We start from the raw sequence: 21,089 nt of genomic DNA on the forward strand, positions 1-21,089 counted from the left end.
TACTAACAACAACAATAATAACAACAACGAAAACAGCAATTTTAATAAATAACAATACTAATAACAACAACAACAACAATAATATAACATATAATAACAATTAGTAATAATAATATTAGTAATAATCAATAACAAATAATAATAATAATAATAACAATAATTATAGCACAGTCAACAGTTTGTGCGTGTGCATATTTCATCTTGTTTTAATGTTTTGTTTTAATGCAAATTTACTTATAATTATTACTAATAATAATGTGGCATATTTTTAGCTTCCGCGGACAACAGCAAGACTGATGATGCATATAACACATAACCTTCCTAATCTCAGAGTCATTATACTGACATTATAAAGCTTGACCTGTGCCGCAGTGACGTTACTGATGTGACTCATTTGAGAAGGTGTTTAATAGAGCACCAAATAAACCATGAGTTATATTCCGACTAATTACACCCGATCAACCATTACAATTAATAGCAGTCACATTACAGTGACCATGACAACGTCAACGGGAAAGCTCTGCGCTCATATTTCTATGGCTGTCTGAAAGGCCGTGACTCCATTAAAAGCCATGAATCAGGGTTTGTTGAGCCAAAATGGCCATCTGCAGGTGTTCTGATCCATTTACAAATGAAACGGCCATTGTTGAGCGGCTGATCCTGTAAATCACTTCTCTCTGTCTGTTCTCTTTTATTAAGCTTATTTGCTCTGCCAAATCAAAAAAAAAAAAATTACAAAGCCCCCCCCTGTTATATTTTATTTTTCATTTGAGGAAGTTGTGGATAGGAAAAGGAATATGTGGACAGCAAGAGAAAGGAGGATGCTGTGGGCAGAAAAAAATAGTCTGAGGAAAAGAAGAGGAATCTGTTGACAAGAAAAATAATCTGTGGACAGAAAGAGGAAGCTGTGGACAACAAAAAAAATTTTGTGGACAGGAAGAGGAAGCTGTGGACAGGAAAAAGGAATCTGTGAACAGGAAGAGGAAGCTGTGGACAGGAAAAAGGAATCTGTAGACAGGAAGAGGAAGCTGTGGACAGGAAAAAAATATGTGGACAAGAAGAGGAAGCTGTGGACAGGAAAAAGGAATCTGTGGACAGGAAGAGGAAGCTGTGGACAGGAAAAGGAATCTGTGGACAGGAAGAGGAAGCTGTGGACAGGAAAAGGAATCTGTGGACAGGAAGAGGAAGCTGTGGACAGGAAAAGGAAGCTGTGGACAGGAAGAGGAAGCTGTGGACAGGAAAAGGAAGCTGTGGACAGGAAGAGGAAGCTGTGGACAGAATAAAGGAATCTGTGGACAGGAAGAGGAAGCTGTGGACAGGATAAAAGAATCTGTGGACAGGAAGAGGAAGCTGTGGACAGGAAAAGGAAGCTGTGGACAGGAAGAGGAAGCTGTGGACAGGAAAAATGAATCTGTGGACAGGAAGCTGTGGACAGGAAAAAAGAATCTTTGGACAGAAAAAAGAAGATGAGGAAAAGAGGAAGCTGTAGACATGAGGAAGAGTTTGTGGACAGGAAGAGGAAGCTGAGGACAGGGAAAAATAGTCTGTGGACAGGAAGAGGAAGCTGTGGATAGGAAAATGAGTCTATGGACAGGAAGAGGACGCTGTGGATAGGAAATCAGTCTGTAGACCGGAGGAGGAAGCTGTGAACTGAAAAAGGGGTCTGTGGAGAGGAAGAGGAAGCTGTGGACAGTAAGCCAAAAATTGAAGAGAAAACTGTGAAGAGGAAGTGAAAGCTGTGGACAAGAAAAAATAATATTTGGACAGGAAGTGGAAGCTGTGAGCAGGAAAAGGAGTCTATTAACAGGAAAAGGTAGCTGTGGACAGGAAGCCAAAAAATGTAGAGGAAACTGTGGAGAGGAAGAGGAAGCTGCGGAGAGGAAAAAGCATGTGGAGATTTCTGACCTCCAGCAGGCGGTCTCCAGCTTTCAGACGGCCGTCCTGAATGGCGGCTCCTCGAGGGAGGATGTTCTTCACATATATGGGGGCAGAAGTACCGATCGGGACATCTCTGGAGGTAATGCTGAAGCCCAAACCCTCTGGACCTACACACACAAACAGCAAACTTTAACACCCACTACTGAAGAAGCTGTGTATAGAGACACAACATAGCAAACTAAACCACAGATTGTGATAATTATAAGTCACTTAAGTAGCAACAAGATAAACAATATTTATTTATTTTAAAAAAGTGTATTTTCAGTCATTAAACTTCTCTACTGATGTCTATTTGCACTTCTCTATATTTACCACCATCACTTGACCTGCACATGAAACAGTCCTCCTCAAGTCTAATGTATCTAATAACTAATCTGAATCCATCAGACGAGATATATTTTTATCTGGTAACAGCAGATTGAAATAAAATTAAGAAAATAATAAAAAAGTAAAATAAAATAAAATAAATAAATAAAATAAAGAAAAAGTAAATAAAAAAATAAGATAAAAAATAATAAAATAAATAAAAAATAAATAAAATAAAATAAAGTTAAATTAATTTACTTTAACTATTTTATTTTATTTTTCTACCCAAATTAAACAAAAAAAAAAATAAATAAATGAATGCATATAAATAAAATTAAAAATAAATAAAATTAAAAATCAATGAATGTATAAATAAAAAATAAATAAAAACTAAAATAAAAACAAAATAAAATAAAAAATAAATAGAATAAAATAAAATAAAATAAAGTAAAATAAAACAAAAAAGTAAAATTAAATAAAATTAAATAACATAAAATAAATAAATGAATAAAATAAAGTAAATTAAATTACATAAAAAATAAATAAAATAAAACAACATAAATAAAATAAAGTTAAATTAAATTAAATAAAACAATTATAAAATAAAACAATAAAAAATGAATGAATAAATAAAATAAAAATGTATTTAAAAATTTATTAATTAATAAATGAATAAAATAAAGAAATAAATGAATAAATACAAATAAATAAAATTAAATTAAATAAAACATAAATAAAATTATAGAAAAAAACTAAAAAATAAATAAAATTAAATTAACAATAGTTAAAATAGTTCTTCCTCATATTGTAATAATATTTCAGTATATTTCAATTTCAAGTTAAAAACACAAGTTTGGAAACGTTCAGTGATTTCTATATTTACCACCGTCACTTAAAGCGTACATCGGCCGCAATGAAATTACAGTCCTCCTCAAGTCTACTGTATCTAATAACTAATCTGAATCCATCAGAAGAGATATATTTACATCTGCCACACTGAAAAAAAGTGTGTTCCAACATGGCCTGTGCACACAAATACAAATTACACAGGCAAAACCCCAACATATGGCAACACAGCCACCCTAATTAAACGTTTGAAACCCATCTGTGTGTATGCGTCTGAACCGCTGCGTGATTCAGATTTAGAGGCGAGCATTTTCAGAGGCACGTACTTTTACAGATGTACCAGCACAGAAACATTACATGCTCGCCGTTTGCTTTTCTCCCCATCGAAACCAAAACTGGCGCTCTGATGTGCACATGCATCAGGCAAATTGAGCTTTACAGCTCACCCACAGACGCTACTAAATCCTGCTAAATGCAGTTAGAGGCTCAGACGCAGGGTGAACAGCGCCATTTGCTCCCTGTCCACAAAATGACCCTTTTTTTGGGGAGGGGGAGAGCTAAATGAATATGAATAGGCAGATATTGGAGAAGCGGAGAGGAAGAGTAATGGTCAGGACACAGACGGATCAGTAAGGTTGACCTTATCATTCCTGCAGCGGAGCTAATAGAAAGAGAAAAGCAGGAGAGAGAGAAACATGGAGAATCATTCAGAAGTGGGATATATGTCATGCTCACGGGCCCTCCATTATGAGTTATATGTTCTTTATTAATAAGATTTACCTAAAATTAAACTAAAACCTTTTTCCTTTTAGTATTGATGTCATTTATATGTTTTAATAGCAAATATCGAATGTGAAAACATTAAAAACTTAAGTTTGTGACAAAAGATAAATAAATAAAATGTAATAAATAATAAAAAATTAGAGAAAAAAATTACAAGGACTTTCAATAATAATAATAATAATAATAATAATAATAATAATAATAATAATAATAATATTAATAATAATAATAATAACAGCATTAAAAATCAGTATTCAATTTTATGTTCATTTTATTTTAATTATTATTTTTTTTTTGCAATTTTTATTATTTTTACTTCAAATCTCCTCACAAAAAATTAAAAAATATTTTAATCCATTATTTAACTTAGTAATTCATTAAATAAATAAATAAATAAATAAATAAATAAATAAATAAATAAATAAATAAATAAATAACAACAGCAGCAGCAATAATAATCAGTATTCAGTTTTAGATGTTATATTTTAGTCATATGTTTTTTTTTTTTTACTTTGAGTCTCCAGACAAAAATACAAAAATTTTTTAAACATTTATTTAAAAATTGTTGATTTAATAACTAAATAAATAAATCATGTTAATAATAATAATAATAATAATAATAATAATAATAATAATAATAATAATAATAATAACAACAATAATAATAATAATAATAAGAAGAAGAAGAACAGAAATAATAATCAGTATTAAGTTTTGATTTATTATATTTAAGTCTTTTTTTTTTTTTAGGTTTTTGCCAATTTTTTTTTTTTTTTTTTTTAGATTTTTACTTCAAGTTTCCCACAAAAATACAAAATAATGTTTTTATCAATTATATATTAAAAAAAAAATACAAACAACAACAACAACAGCAATAATTATAATCTACATTCATAATAATTAGCATACTTATTTTCTATACATTAATGTTTGTTGTTGTTTTGGTGTGGATGCTTTTTCTTCTTCTTTTGGTTGAAATTTCAGGCTTTTGCTCTATAAAATATCTTCCGAAATCAAAATATGTACTGTTTATCTACTGAAACCAATAAATTAATCATTTATTTATTATATATTTACACAACCATTCCACACTGATAAATAAAGGGACTAAGCCAAAGGAAAATGAATGAATGAATGAATGAATGATAAATAAATACCTATAATTCTAACAAGCAAGGTGTAAGTATAGGGAAAAGCAGTGAATGTGCTTCAAAACTACTTTTATGGAAGAAAAATGACTATTATTTAATGTAGTTTTGTGTTGCTATACGTTTAAAAATGCCTAGAAAATTTTTGTTTGAGAGGACAATTCATCACATGCTCCTGTAGCAATATGAAGCTTTTATTTCAGCGATGCCCCATCACCAAACAAACCCTGAATCTGATATAAACACCACATCGCTTCCCATAAATCGAGAAGCGTTTTATATTTGGTGGTGGTGAAGTGCCCAGAGCAAATAAATCTCTGCGGTTGGCACAGACGTGCTGAAGCCAATCAGAAAGGCTCCAACAGATTAAAGCAGGGGTCAAAATCTTCCAGAACTCGCCGGAAAGCAGACAAGCTGAGTTTCAGGTGATGTTCAGAGCAGAAAGCAGAGCCGGTGTGTGTGTAAAGCTGAACGCTACCTCTGAGAGAGCTGAGTTTAGCCTGGAGAAAACCTCCATCCAGACTCGTGCCAGAACCACAGCGCTGAGCATCTGCTGCACCACACACACAAATCTAACACACACACACCTAACACACACAGATACGTACACGCCTTATACACACAGATGCACACATGCACACAAAACAGGAACACACACAAACATACAGACACATACACATGTATACACACACACATACATACACAAACACACAAGCTCGCTTGTTTGACTACGCGCTGGGCCAGTTGGTATGTGTGGAGTTTGCATGTTCTCCCCGTGTTGGCGTGGGTTTCCTCCCGGTGCTCCGGTTTCCACCACAGACCAAATGCATGCGCTATAGGGGAATTAACAAACTAAATTGGCTGTAGTGTATGAGTGTATTGTGGCTGGAAGGACATCCACTGCATAAAACATATGCTCGAATAGTTGGTGGTTCATTCCGCTGTGGCGAACCCTGATTAATAAGCGACTGAGCTAAAGGAAAATGAATGAATTAATGAATTTAGGCATGTTACTCGGCTCACATACTATACGTATGCAATTTCGGATGCAGCATTGCAGATGTTTTCTTTGTTGTTGATACAGTAACCAAGGCACAAGCTGTAAAGACTCGCCCTCTTTTAGAAAGGGGTGGGGACCAGCAGCTCATTTGCATTTAAAGAGGCGGAAATAGGTGCCAAGATATTAGCCCAGCAGGCACACAACGTCATCAGATGTTAATATTAGGTTAGATTCAGGTTGTGATGTCAGGTGACCAAAATTCAATGTATGTTATTTTGACGCCCAATAACGATGTCAAATTACGTTGATATTTGGTTGTTTTTAGGTTGCGTTGGTAAGTGACCAAAACCCAACATTGAGCCAACATCTTAAGCCAATTGACGTCATTTATTCGTCAGGCATGGTGACCATAGTGGTTTAGTTTAGTTTAGGTATTTATTTTGCACATTTTTTTACAACAATGTTGCCCAGCCGACGCAGTGGCGCAGTAGGTAGTGTTGTCGCCTCACAGCAACAAGGTTGCTGGGTCGTTGGTTCGAACCTCGGCTCAGATGATGTTTCTTTGTGGAGTTTGCATATTTGCGTTCTGCATCCTGCATTCGCGTGGGTTTCCTCCGGGTGCAGGTGAATTGTGTAGGCTAAATTGTCCGTAGTGTGTGTGTGTGTGTGTGTGAATGTTTCCCAGAGTTGGGTTGCGGCTGGAGGGGCATCCGCTGTGTAAAAATGTGCTAGATAAGTTGGCGGTTCATTCCGCTGTGGCGACCCTGAATTAATAAAAGGACTAAGCCGACAAGAAAATGAATGAATGAATGAACGAATGTTGCCCAAAGTGCTGAACACAATCAATACTAATTAAAATAAGTCCTAAATCACATACATAACAATTAAAACACAAGGCAAAGTCCTAAACATTAAAAAGGCTCAAAAGTTGGAGAGTTGGAGTGTCTGATGTGGGGGGATCCAGAGTTTTAGGGCGATAACAGCAAAAGCCCGAACGTCACACACAATGTCAAGCTGTAACATCATTAGACACTAAAATTTGGTTGTTTTTAGGTTGCGTTGGTAACTGACTAAAATCCAACATCTTCAGCCAATTGACGTCAAATTCTGCCATTTATTCAGTCAGGTATGGCAACCGAAATCCAATGTCTGATGGATGTCATAGTGGTAACGTCAACACAACGTCAAGCTGGAACATCATTATACATTCATATTTAGTTGTTCTTAGGTTGCGTTGGAAAGTGACCAAAATGCAACATCTGTCTGACATTGGACATTGATGTCGGCTTGGTGTTGGGTTTTGATGTCAACACGATTTTCATTTCCAACCACAATGCCCACAACAGTCAATGTCAAACTGACATCACATGGGCTTCGTGTGCATGCTTTGAGGCTTCCTGTGCAAGGAAGTGGACATATAATAAGTGCGTTATTTATCAGTGTTAGTTTACAAGATTGGCGACGCAGTGGCACAGTAAGTAGTGCTGTCGCCTCACAGCAAGAAGGTCACTGGTTCATGCCTCGGCTCAGTTGGCATTTCTGTTTGGAGTTTGCATGTTCTCCCTGCATTCGCATGGGTTTCCTCTGGGTGCTCCGGTTTCCCCCACAGTCCAAACACATGCGGTGCAGGTGAATTGGGTAGGCTAAATTGTCCGTAGTGTATGAGTGTGTGTGTGGATGTTTCCCAAAGATGGGTATAAATGTGCTGGATAAGTTGACGGTTCATTCCGCTGTGGCTACCCCGGATTAATAAAGGGACTAAGCTGACAAGAAAATGAATGAAGAAATGAGTTTACAAGATTTAAATGTAAGATTTTTAATTAAGAATTTCTCCATTTTTTAATTTACTTATTATTTTCAATTTGAACCGCTTTTAACGACCCTTGTTTGTTTTTTAAGTACTTTCCAAGCCATATGAATCCATATCTCTGAAATTCAATCCTTACAAGAAGCATGGGAACCCTGAATATAACTGCACACACACATTCCAGCACATTCTCGTCCTGAATAACACCTTGCACACACTCCAGCATGCTGAAGACTTGATGTCAGACTCACAGCTCCAGCTAAAAACTCCCTGTTTCACCAGCGGTTGCATCTCGAATTAAAGGCTAGGATAGCATACGCCTGTCTGCCCTCCCCAACACTCCATACTTCACAGCGCTGATGCACGGCCCGTTTGTTGTCGGGATTTAATTGTGTCTTTACCGCTCGTCGCTCCTGCTGCGTCGACCTAATAGATGCACATACGACAAGCCTGCGACAAAGAAACTTCCTATTGCTCTTTCGTTTAAACAAGCAGGAGCGTGTGATTACGACACCGCTAAAATGAGGACACGGTGACAAGACAACATCAGAGAGAGACAAAGTTGAAGAAACAAAACAAAGCAAAACATGAAGCCGCCGCTAGTGGAGATCAGAGGCGCTGCTGCATTAGCAGTAAGAGATCTTCTGCATAAATATGCACCTGTGTTTGGGTCTGTGTGTGTGTGTGTGTGTGTTTGGCTGTTTTTGTGGTATCTCTGATAGACATTTCCAGTTCTCCTGCGGTGTGAAATGCTGAGATGCAGCTGCCGTGCAGAACGAATGGGATTTGGAGCCGTACGTGAGTCTGTCTCCACACTTTCTGACAATGGCAGATCGAGTGCTTTGAAGTACTAACTGCATTAGTTACACAATGCAACTCACAACAGCAGAAAAAGATACATGCAGATATCATCAGCTATTAAAATCACAGAAAATAGAGGACACTTCAGAGAGAGGGGGAGGGAATGCATGGATAAATAAATGCACATGCTATTTTTTATTGCAGTAAATGCAGCAACAAAACGTGCTATTGCGGGTGAAAGCATCTAATTATTGGCATTTGGTAACTGAGGTTAAAATGAATCTTAATGCAACGCCTTACAATGAGAGTTTGGAGGACTGTGAGCTCCTGAAGCCTAATAAACACCTTTCAGCTTTTGGTGGAAGAACATCATGAGAAGGTCAGGGATACACCAAATTCATATGATGGCCAATGGTTTAGAAACTAATGGATCAACAAATGTGAATGAATGTGTGGTTTTTCAAACATGAAATGAAACATAAACCGATGAAAGACAATATTAGGACTTGAAAACTATGATAAAAGGATAAAAGTCTGTAATAAAATTATAATTAAAAGACTATAGTGAAATAAATTAGGTTGAAAACTGCCTCACAATTATTGTTGTTGTTGGTGTTGTTGTTATTATTTATTCATTCATTTTCTTGTCGGCTTAGTCCCTTTATTAATCCAGGGTCGCCACAGCGGAATGAACCACCAACTTATCCAGCAAGTTTTTATGCATAGGATGCCCTTCCAGCCGCAACCCATCTCTGGGAAACATCCACACACACATTCACACACACACACACACACACACACACTCATACACTATGGACAATTTAGCCCACCCAATTCACCTGTACCGCATGTCTTTGGACTGTGGGGGTAACCGGAGCACCCGGAGGAAACCCACGTGAACGCAGGGAGAACATGCAAACTCCACACAGAAACGCCAACTGAGCCGAGGATCAAACCAGTGACCCAGCGACCTTCTTGCTGTGAGGCGACAACACTACCTACTGCGCCACTGCTTCACCTGTTATTATTATTATTATTATTATTATTATTGTTGTTGTTGTTGTTGTTGTTGTTGTTATTATTATCATTATTATGTTTTTATGATATATTCCACTATTAGTGCTCAGCCAGCATAAGAACACCCCATTTTGGAAATTGATATTTTTCTCCATTTCTCAGTATATATATATATATATATATATATATATATATATATATATATATATATATATATATATATATATATATATATATATATATATATATATATATATATATATATATATATATTGGTGTTTGAACAAAACAGATTTATTAAACAGATATATTTATTAAAATAATATTTTTATCACAGAACATATTTAGAAATAGAACAATAATACATTTAATGTCATGCAAAATATTGCAAAAACAAATTACAAACTACAACATTTTAATAAAATTGTATATTTTTTGTTTCTCTTGATTTTTGCAGTTTTTTTATTGTATTTAATATTTTTCTATAACATATAAATGAGGGCTACTAATTTTCGAACCTTTATTGTAAGCTATTTTCTTAGAGTAGTTCCAGATTTGGCTTCAGTACTGACCAAACTGCATCCTGCAGAAAATATTAATTTAAATGAGAAATTTGTGGGGGGTGAACTCATAAATGCTGACCACTATATAAATTTAATTGATTCATTTTTAATTTTCTCTGTTTCTGTTCATTTGTTTTTTGGATGATGGTCAGTCATTTTGTTGTATTTTTATTTATTAATTTAAAAGTATAAATGGTTTTTATTTAGTATTTTTTTTGCAAATATTTTATTATTATATATAGAAATAGTAATAATAAAAAAATAACATTAATACAATAATAATTATATAACAATAATAATTTTTCATTTTTTTATTAAAATTAAAACTAAATCAATAATATTAAACAATATGACTAAATAATATTAAACTACACAGAAACAAATAACAAATAACATTACAATAGCATTAAGCCATGTAATATAGGTACTTAAAAAATCCATATCTTTAATACTAGCAGTGCTTTTGTCACAATCACCAGTGACCAAGTCCATACAGATCACTGGAGAACTACAAATCTGCGAACAAAAGAACTACAAGTCCCATCGTACCTGTTCACACACACCAGTTGCAGTTCACCCGCTGATTGCACACACACAGATGGAAGCTCATCACGGTTTAATTCTAGGACTATAGGGTATATGCCGAGCTAGTGCTGTTCCCATACTGATACACTTCCGGTGAGCTGTTATTGTGAACTTTTTACCATTTTATACGGTTCCTTATACAGCATCGATGTTGTAATGTCATTAAAATACATTCAGTGAAATAAACTTTAGCATTTATTTAGTTGCTCAAGCGTAAAACGAGACAAAAAGCTGTTTACTTGCACGCGCCCGTCAGAATCGGCAGGCTAACGCAGAAGCTCCATTGAATATACTGGGGTAAAATAAATGCTCATATTATAAAGACATGGCGGGGGAAATGTAATTTAATGCAGTGCTTCTTGTACAATCTGAGACCCACTTTAAATCGGATATCACTCAGCTAGTGGAGATCGCTCATTTTTAAAGAAAACAGACATTAAACGCACCGGATTTTGCATTGGCATTCAATTCGCCGGAAGCGCTTAACCCAGGTTACTGGCAAATAAAAAGTCCTATTAGCATGCTTCGGCATATTCCCCATTGATACAGCTCACACACACATCGCGCTTGTTCACTGTTTTCAATCTAGTCTTTCCGCTTAACAATCCTTGCCTTGTTTTCCATGTCTTGATTCTCTGCCACCTATCCTGACTATTTGCTTGTATAGACTACGACTTTGCTCCTGTGTTGACCATTGCCTGTCTGAACACTCTCTGCTGAATAAAGTACTGCACGTGGATCCTCAACTCCGATGTCCAACGTCCTCACATGACAGCTTTATTACTGGCCTATTTATTGACTTGTTGTCTTGTAAGATTAATAAGAGTAGTTATGAAGTGGATGTGTTAGAGTTGTAGGAAAATACTTGTCAAGTTTCATGCATTTTTCTGTCTTTGCAGTTTCTACATAATAAAAATTGATTATACTTCGTAAGCGATTTGAGTGTCCAGAAAAGCGCTATATCAAAGGAATTATTAAAATTATTATTGTGAATATGGTGACAGATGGTTTTGATGTTTCTTCCAGCTGCATGATTTCCTACATTTATATAAATTCCTCAGATTTGAAAGTCTCCATCTGCATTTGCCTCCACCCATCGGTGCTCAGCCAGATCTGACATGGACACATTTCCTCATATCAAACCCAATCTCACCTTTCCGTAGCTGGACGCTGAACTTTCGGCCGATCTTCTTGGAGTATCCCACAGATGAGGTGGTGCTGGTGGGTCTGGAGGGCTGGATGGGGTCCAGTTGGGTCTGGTTTAAAGGGTTTGCTGTGTTTGGTAATGTGGGATAACCACGGGTCGACTCTGCTTTGGACATTCTTCTCGGACTAAAGGCTGTAAAATATCAGAATGAGACAGTGAGAAAAGCCAAAAGCTTGAGGCAAGCAGAGAACACTCAACTTCAAATGTTGCATCAGATTAACAGTTTAAATTGCTTTATGCATTCATCAATGTAAGTTCTATTAACACAAAATTATTGATTAAGCGCATCCAAAATTAACTTTTGTTTTGACATAATATATATTTATGTGTGTGTGTGTGTGTGTTGTGTATATTTTTAATGTGTATATAAATACACACATGGATGCATATAATTCAGAACATTTTTATTTATGTTTAAATATAAAATAAATATGCATATGGTACAAATTATATATAAATTAAAATATCAATGTAACAAAATTGCTTTATATTAATTGTTTGGTTTTGCTTTTATGTAAGTGTGTGTCACATACAAACAATATGACAAATTTTATTTTGGATGCGATTAAAAACGATTAATCTTTTGATCAAAATGAATGTTTTATTAATTATAGAACCATTCAAACAACCAAATAATAATGTTATAAGAATGTTCTTTTTAGGTTTTAATTAACTGTATTTTTTGCAGCCAAAAAAATAAAGAAATTTCACTAAGGTTAACAATATAATTTCCAGAGTTAATTTTTAATAGCCTAAACAAATCTATTTTTTTTTCTGCACACATAACATTCCCAGAATTTAATATAGGAGGTTAAAGATTTATAATGTTCTGGGAACCAGCTTTCTTGAACCAATCAAGAATTTTCTCAGCTGTGTTTGGATTCATTGTCTAGCTGACATGTGCACATAGTTTAATCTGGTAATGTAGGTACTGGAACTGAAGCAGCTAACATTATTTTTTCACTGACGAGGTGCAGGTGTGAAATAAAACTGAAATATTTCAGCTGCTGTCTTGACTTTCCATGTCTTTTTACAACTTCCTTCCTTCATATGTTCAATACTTTTCCCCTGTGTCATTTTATTACACAATTTCTAAACTAATTAGTGTAATTTTCTTTGTACATGGATTATTTTGGTTGTCACATCTGGTGCACATTCTAAGTCAACAGCACCTTTAAAAATTAGGAAAATGGTGACATGTTCAATACTTATTTTACCTGCTGTATTTGAGTATGTCAGGTTGGCTGTGCCACGAAAAGTGTACCAAAAAGGGTATGTGCACATCTGAAAATGTTATCAAAATGTAATTTCAGTGTGAACTAAGTTTGTTTGACAGAGCAAAAGCTGTGATACCTTTTTGGCTGTGTTTGCGCTCATTGTCATGCTAAAATGTAATTCTGGTAATTCATGTCCACTGATAAGGAGTAGGTGCTGAATAATACCGAAAGATTGCAGCTGCTGTCTGGTCTTTCCATGTCTTTTTCCACCTTCCCTCCTTCATCATGTGTTCAACATTTTTTTTGTGTCATTTTATTACAGACCCACTTTCTAAATTAATTTGTGGTTAAACTATTTTAGTCGTCCCTGATATCTGGTGAACATTTCAAGTCAACAGCACCTTTACAAATGTTTTTAAGATATGCTTGATGCTAATTTTACCCACTGTATTTGAGTTTGTGAGGATGGCTGTGCCATAAAAAGTGTACCAAAAAGGTTATGTGCACATCTGAGTATATTAACAAAGTCAAATTTCCATAAGAATTGAGTTTGTCTGACAAAACAAAAGCAGTGATACCTCCTTCCACCAGACTGCCTCTGTCTCCGGATACCGATCCAGTCTGAAGGCCCAGTTCATTCTGAGACAGCACCTCATATTGGGCTTTTTTCCCCGCTGGAACCACATGAAACAGGATTCGCGGAGTACGCATCGCCTGTCTGAACAGATTCTGGGCCCTGAGGGACAGAAAACATCACACTGTAAGGATGGATCCTCTTGTTGACTACTGAACAGGCTCATCCCAAGTACAGGGATTGTTAAAAGCAGAGCGCATGGAGAGGTCAGAAGGTTGCTTTGCTTAATCGCTGGCTAATTGTACAAGTACAGTTGAAAACAAGGTTAATTCACATTATCTGCCATTTCCATAATCGCAAAGCCTTGGGGGGGAAGCAGTGAAACGAATTAGAGGCAGGAAGCGGGATCTGTTTTCATAAGTGTGGAGGATGATAACTGCAGTCCATCAGACACGGGGAAAAGAAACTCTATAACCTGGATAATACAAATACATACATAATGGATCAATATAAACTACATACAGTATGATGAAGTGGGACGTAAGTGGCTGAAGCATATTGGAAACAAACATGCATGCATGCAATGAGGTAATTGTAATATATATATATATATATATATATATATATATATATATATATATATATATATATATATATATATATATATATATATACATACATACACCTATATACATATATATATACATATATATATACATATATATACATATATATATATATATATATATATACATATATACATATACATATATATATATATATATATATATATATATATATATATATATATTTATATATATATATATATATATATATACATATATACATATATATACATATACATATATATATATATATATATATATATATATATATATATATATATATATATATATATATATATATATATATATATATATATATATATATATATATATATATACTGTATATGTCGCTCGATGGGACGTGGAACTAAACAGCATTTGGTGTGATCGTCCCATTTTGGTCCAGACTCTTCTTTTCTTTAACTTTATATTATTAATGTTATTGTTATATTCAAATAAATGTTACTTTGCCCGTGATGGTTGCGTCTGTTTTTTTTGTTTGTTTTTTTTTTTGCACCTTAAGAGCCGGCTGTAACAATCAGTGTCTGATTTTCTTTTTTATACACACGATTATGCTGTCGAATTGTTGTATAAATGCAATATCACACTAGTAGCAGTGTGATATGACTGTATATCATCACTGGTGGGACACTAAGGCACTTGGCCTGCAGCCTTGAGCCAACGCACGCCAGTGCCAATTTACTGCCACATCGAACTGCTACTCATGTGATATTACTCATACATATGTGTTTTCATATTCCAGTCAGATTTATCTTATTTTATGATCCTTCATAAATCATTTTATATACTGATTTATGATCAAGAAATGTACTAAAATTCAATTATTATTACTGTTGCAAACATTTGTGCTGTTTCAAGTTTGATCATCCGACTGCCTAATTTAGAGATTGACTGATTTGCATTTTTTTTTTTGAAAGTTGATAATCCTTGCTGAGTATTAATTTCTTACACAAATAAATAATGCATATATGTCTGACGATACAAGCAACAATAAAAACTATGGCTATATATCTATGAATTAAATGCATAAACCAATAGAATTATGCTTTAGGAAGACTTGAAATATAGTATAGACCTGGGCTAGAGTGGGACTTCTTTTTAGCCCTGGAGTTTCAAGCCTAAGACCGGCCCACCTCAGTCACGACTGACTATATTAAAATAAGGCCATTTCCAAATTAGTTTCTAATGACACTATCATGTCTATTTCAAGGAAACAGCTGCCTTAGAATGTCAATTTTTTTTCATAAATATGAGAACATTAAATGGTAGCTAAATCTCTATTGTTTAAAACACTATTGTTTAAAACATCGCAATGTCCTTTCCTGCAATATCCTTTGTAACGGTGGTCACGCAAAAAATAAAATATGTACACCTACATAAGTAACCCAAACAGTATTATGTGTCTTAACATTAAAAATGAAAAATAAATAAATAATAATAATAATAATAATAAATTATTATATATTATATAAATATATAATTATTATTTATTAATATTTAGGTAAGGTTCAAACTCGGGTCGGCGGTGTTGTAACGCAACATGCTGACCACTGCACCACAATGGCACTGTTATAAACAGAACAAAAAATAGACTTTTTAACGACAATATTACCTTCTATTGATGGCTTAAACTTTTTCTCCCCTTTTTAGATTTCTGATCAAGTTATGTCAGATTTATAAATGTAATGAATCATCTGATTTTTTATTGTGCAGGTGTAATATTCCTTAATATTAATTATTTGAATTCTTATATTCACTAAGGTGCCGCTATCATTATTAACCTGCAGGCTGCGTTTGGCCCATGCATGGGCTGCGAGAAAATAAATAAAAAGAGCGGAGCTGCGGCAAAATAATACATAAAAAGAGTGAGGCTATGGTTGAATAAATAAATAAATAAATAAATAAATAAATAAATAAATAAAGGAAAAAAGTGTGACTGTTTAGAGTGCAAGCAGCTATAGACACCAGCCCTCATGGCCAAAAAACAGACCGACCCACCGGGAATTCTCCATTCTCAGATTAGCCAATCCGGACCTGGTATAGATGACTTTTTATGTATATCTAATCCAATTTGAAATGTGAAAAGCTGCATTATGTGGAAAAGAGCTACTCATTTTCCATAAAAGCCAGACCATCGTATGGATTTAAAACAACATGTGCATGAATAAACATGGACAGAATCTTCAATTTATTGGAGAACTATTCCTGTAAACACTGAACAAATATAAAACAAGCACATCGGGATTGCAGGTTAATGCTGCTATTTTGCATATAGATAGTTTGACCCAGGAAAGCAAAACCCAACGCGAAAACCAGAGATAGCAGAGGAATACCAGCTCGACAGTCATGTTTACTCTGTTAACACGGGATCCATGGCTTATTTCCGTCTCAATAAACTCTTCATTAGATCAATCTCTGCATCTGGAGAGCAAATAGCGGCTCACTTTAGGGACACCCATCTATTTTTATGCAAATGAGGCCCCGCCCGCTCTCTGTGTGCGAGCAGACAAGCGGAGCTGTGACACGCGGCTAATCACGCTACTCCCTCTGTCTGATTGAATAATAAATGACTCCATCAACGCATCATTACATAGCGTTAGATCAACTGCTGATAAATATTTACCCATGCAAACAATCCAATAAGATTAGAATATCGTTATGAATTATAACTCCGCATGGAGCACAATCAGGGAGCGGGGGGAGGGCGAGCGAGATGAAGAAAATATTGTTGTGATATTTAGCAGCTGCTCATGTGTGCGAGAAAAAGACGACGGCGGATTAAAACCGAACTCTCAAGTGGATCCGCTGCAGTTTGTTTACAGATGACTACAGAACGCACCTTTAGAACAAAACTCTTAATATCTCATATGCATTACACGCGTTATCAACACAACATGCTAGTAATACTCATTTTAGTGTGCTATTTATAAGACATTTAAAAATACACTTTAGCTTGCTGCCCCTGCTGAAAAATCCAGCTTAAACCAGTCTAAGCTGGTTGGCTGAATTTAGCTGGTTGACCAGGCTGGTTTTAGAGAGGTTTTGGCCATTTCCAGGCTTGTTTCCAGCCATTTCCAGCCTGGTCTTAGCTGGTCAGGCTGGAAAATGACCAGCTAAATCCAGCTTGACCAGCCTGGTTTAAGCTGGACATAGCTGGTTTTGGCTGGGCTCCCAGCCTGGCTAGGCTGGTCAAGCTGGGTTTAGCTGGTCACCTTCCAGCCTGACCAGCTAAGACCAGGCTGGAAATGGCTGAAAACCAGCCTGGAAATGGCCAAAACCCCTCTAAAACCAGCCTGGTCGACCAGCTACAACCAGCCAACCAGCCTAGGCTGGTTTAAGCTGGTTTTTTCAGTAGGGTCTAATTTGATTGAAAGTGTTGCTATTATGTTTTCAGTTCATTTAGCATGCTTTGCTAAGTTGGTACAACATTGCTAGCACGTTATTTGTACTTTTAGCCTGTTGCTAACATGATTTTACATTTGATTACATTTTAGCATGACAATAGCATGTCCTAGTTATACCTCCCATGTTCCCCCTCATGATGACATGTTTAAGCAATTTACTAGTATGTTTCAACAGGTTTTGGCAAGTTGCTAGCATGTTTTAACAGGTTGTTAACTTTTAAATAACATTTAAATTGCTGTTTAGTCTGTTGCTATCCTTTTTCAACATTGCTGTTATGTTTTTGGTTTGTTTAAGAGTTATCAACATGCTTTGCTAATTCGGTACATCATTGCTACATTGCTTGTAATTTTAACCTGTTCTCAACCTGATTTTACATTACACTGACATAATTTTAGCATGGCACTAGCATGTCCTAGTTATTCCCATGTTCCTCCTAATGATGACATGTTTAAGCAATTTGCTAGTATGTTTAGACATGTTGTTAGTAGGTTTTGGCAAGTTGCTAGCATGTTTTAACAAGTTGTTAACATTTAAATAGCATTTCAGTTGCTGCTTTAGTCTGTTGCGAACATATTTTAACATTACTATTATGTTTTTAGTTACTTTAATCTAGTTATTAACATGCTTTGTTACATCGGTACAACATTGTTAGCACTTTGCTTGTATTATTAGCCTGATGCGTACATGATTTTACACTTTATAACTTTTTTGGGGGGTTGGCATGTTGCTAGCATGTTTTAGCAAGCTGCTTGTTGTTTTAATCTGTTTTAATGTAATGCTAACATAATTTATCATGTTTTAGCATGCTGTTACCTGTCAGTTCAAACTAGTTACAAACATGTTTTGCAAACCACCCTGCTAGCATTGTGGCATGCTGCTAGCATGTCCTAGTGGTTACACTTTACTCTGTTGTTATTTTAGCACCATTTTAGCAATGTGTTATAAATAAAATGTTGTTAGTACGTTTCGGATGCTGCTGATACATTAACAAGTTGCTAAATATTTTAATAGTTTATATTTTAAACGTTTTTTTAACATGGAAACATGTTTTAGCAAGATGCTAAAATGTTTTAACAAATTAGCATGCTTAGGAAGTTGCTTGTTTCTAAAGCTAGTATTTTACATGTTGTACTATTTTAGCTCTCAGCTAATATGATTTAACATCTTGTAGCATTTTAGCATTCTGTTGGCTTGTCGCAGTTGTTACATGTTTCAATGACTCCATGTTTACAGATGACTACAGAACGCACCTTTAGAACAAAGTTCATAATATCTCATATGTATTACACTCATAATATCGACCCGATGCGAGTGTAATACTCAAGGTCATGTTTAATCCTTGAGAATTGGTCGACCCCGTTGGGTTTGCGTATTTGTACTAGCGCAGCTATATGTGGTCCGGACTGGATCTGGTGCAAAAATATGGCCAAGCAATTAAAACATAATAATGCTGTGGGACACTGGGGAAATTAACTGGTGGTGTTGAGTTTGTGTAAGTGGTCTGAATGATGTATGTAAATGAGGTTTCCATTCGATTATGAATTATCCTGCAGCTGTGTCCTGTCCGTGCCCCATGATGAACCCTGTCCGGAGGTTCTCGACTCTCTTTTTAAGTTTTCCCTCCTCATGCCATGTGTAGTGGATTATCCTTGCATATATTTCTTTCTTTCTGGAAGTATTTTATTTATCTTTTGACATAAGTTTGAACATATGTCTGCGAGGATTATCTTTGATTATATATATATATATATATATATATATATATATATATATATATATATATATATATATATTTTTTTTTTTTTTTTTTTTCTGTAAAAGTTTTATTTATTTATTTTTGAATTTATTTTTATTATTATTTATTAATTTATTTATTTTGTACAGATTTCTGAACAGATGTGTCAGTACATCCGGTCTGACATAGACATTTATGGTCTGTCCCACAGCACACTTAAACAAAGGTATTAAGCATTTAAATTTATTTAAAGTTTTTGGTTGGTTGGTTGGTTGGTTGGTTGGTTGGTTGGTTGGTTGGTGGGATGGGTTGGGTTGGGTTGCTTTGTTTTGGTTTGGTTTAATTGGTTTAGTTGGATTGGGTGATTGGTTGGTTGGATTGTGTTGAATATGTGTGGTTGATTGTTTGGTTGGGTTTGCTTGGTTGGTTGGTTTGGTTGGATTGGTTTGACGAGATTGATTGTTTGGATGGATTAGATTTTGTTGTTGATTGTTTGGTTGGGTTGAATTGGGTGGTTGATTAGTTGAATGAGTTTGGTTGGTTGGTTAGTTGGTTGGTTTGCTTAGATTGGTTTGGCGGCATTGATTGTTTGGATGGGTTGGATTGGGTTGTTGATTGTTTGGTTGGGTTGAATTGGGTGGTTGATTGGTTGGTTGAGTTTGGTTGGTTGGTTGGTTTGGCAGCATTGATTGGTTAGTTGGGTTGGATTGGGTGGTTGATTGGTTGGGTTTGGTTTTGTTCGGTTGGTTGGTTTGGTAGGATTGGGTGAATGGTTGGTTGGATTGTGTTGGATTGGGTGGTTGATTGTTTGGTTGGGTTTGGTTGGTTGGTTTGGTAGGATTAAGTGATTATTTGATTGGGTTGAACTGGTTGGTTGATTGCTTGGCTGGGATTGGTTTTGTTGGTTTGGTTGGATTGGGTCATTAGTTGGTTGGTTTGGTTTGGTGGGATTAAGTGATTATTTGGTTGGGTTGAACGGGTTGGTTGATTGTTTGGTTGGGTTGGGTGAATGGTTGGTTGGATTGTGTTGGATTGGGTGGTTGATTGTTAGGTCGTTTGGTTTGGTTGGTTTGGTGGGATTAAGTGATTATTTGGTTGAACTGGTTGGTAGATTGTTTGGTTGGTTTGGGTGGTTGGTTGGTTAACTGAATATAAAGCACAGCATGATTGTCAACATAACTACTTGTGCAAAGCCTTGTGCATAAAACTTACACCCAAGTTAGATAGTTGTTAAAGAAACTTGTTGTATTTGCATGTTCTCAGATGTTCTGGACTACAGGAAGTATCTCAGTCAGCATCACATTTATTAAACAATGAGGAAATTTATATGAAACGTACGACCAATCTTTCAATTAGCTTCTCCAGATGGGGAAGATGAGAGTTTGCTAAAGGCTGACAGAATGTGAAAATGTAAAAGCACAGAGAGCTTGTAAGGATAAAGTGGAGACAGTGTCAAGACAAGTCAAGAAGTCGAGCACTTTTTGGCCATATGTACCCGCGCTGCAAGTAC

The 21,089-nt window shown here is 35.4% G+C and overlaps 1 protein-coding gene across 4 annotated transcripts in view; it reads right to left on the reverse strand.

Moving 5' to 3' along the window:
- The window catches only part of pard3aa (par-3 family cell polarity regulator alpha, a), a 652,414-nt gene that overhangs the window by 331,918 nt on the left and 299,407 nt on the right, over positions 1-21,089 (reverse strand). For all 4 annotated transcript variants that reach the window (XM_073941362.1, XM_073941361.1, XM_073941360.1 and 1 more), the window contains exons 9-11: positions 13,797-13,954; positions 11,948-12,133; positions 1,906-2,045 (exon numbers count right to left, since the gene is read on the reverse strand). In XM_073941362.1, the coding sequence (XP_073797463.1) occupies positions 1,906-2,045; positions 11,948-12,133; positions 13,797-13,954 (484 nt within the window). The remainder of the gene's footprint in view (positions 1-1,905; positions 2,046-11,947; positions 12,134-13,796; positions 13,955-21,089) is intronic.

The sequence above is a fragment of the Danio rerio genome, chromosome 24 (assembly GCF_049306965.1).
Source record: "Danio rerio strain Tuebingen ecotype United States chromosome 24, GRCz12tu, whole genome shotgun sequence".
Classification (NCBI taxonomy): Eukaryota; Metazoa; Chordata; class Actinopteri; order Cypriniformes; family Danionidae; genus Danio; species Danio rerio.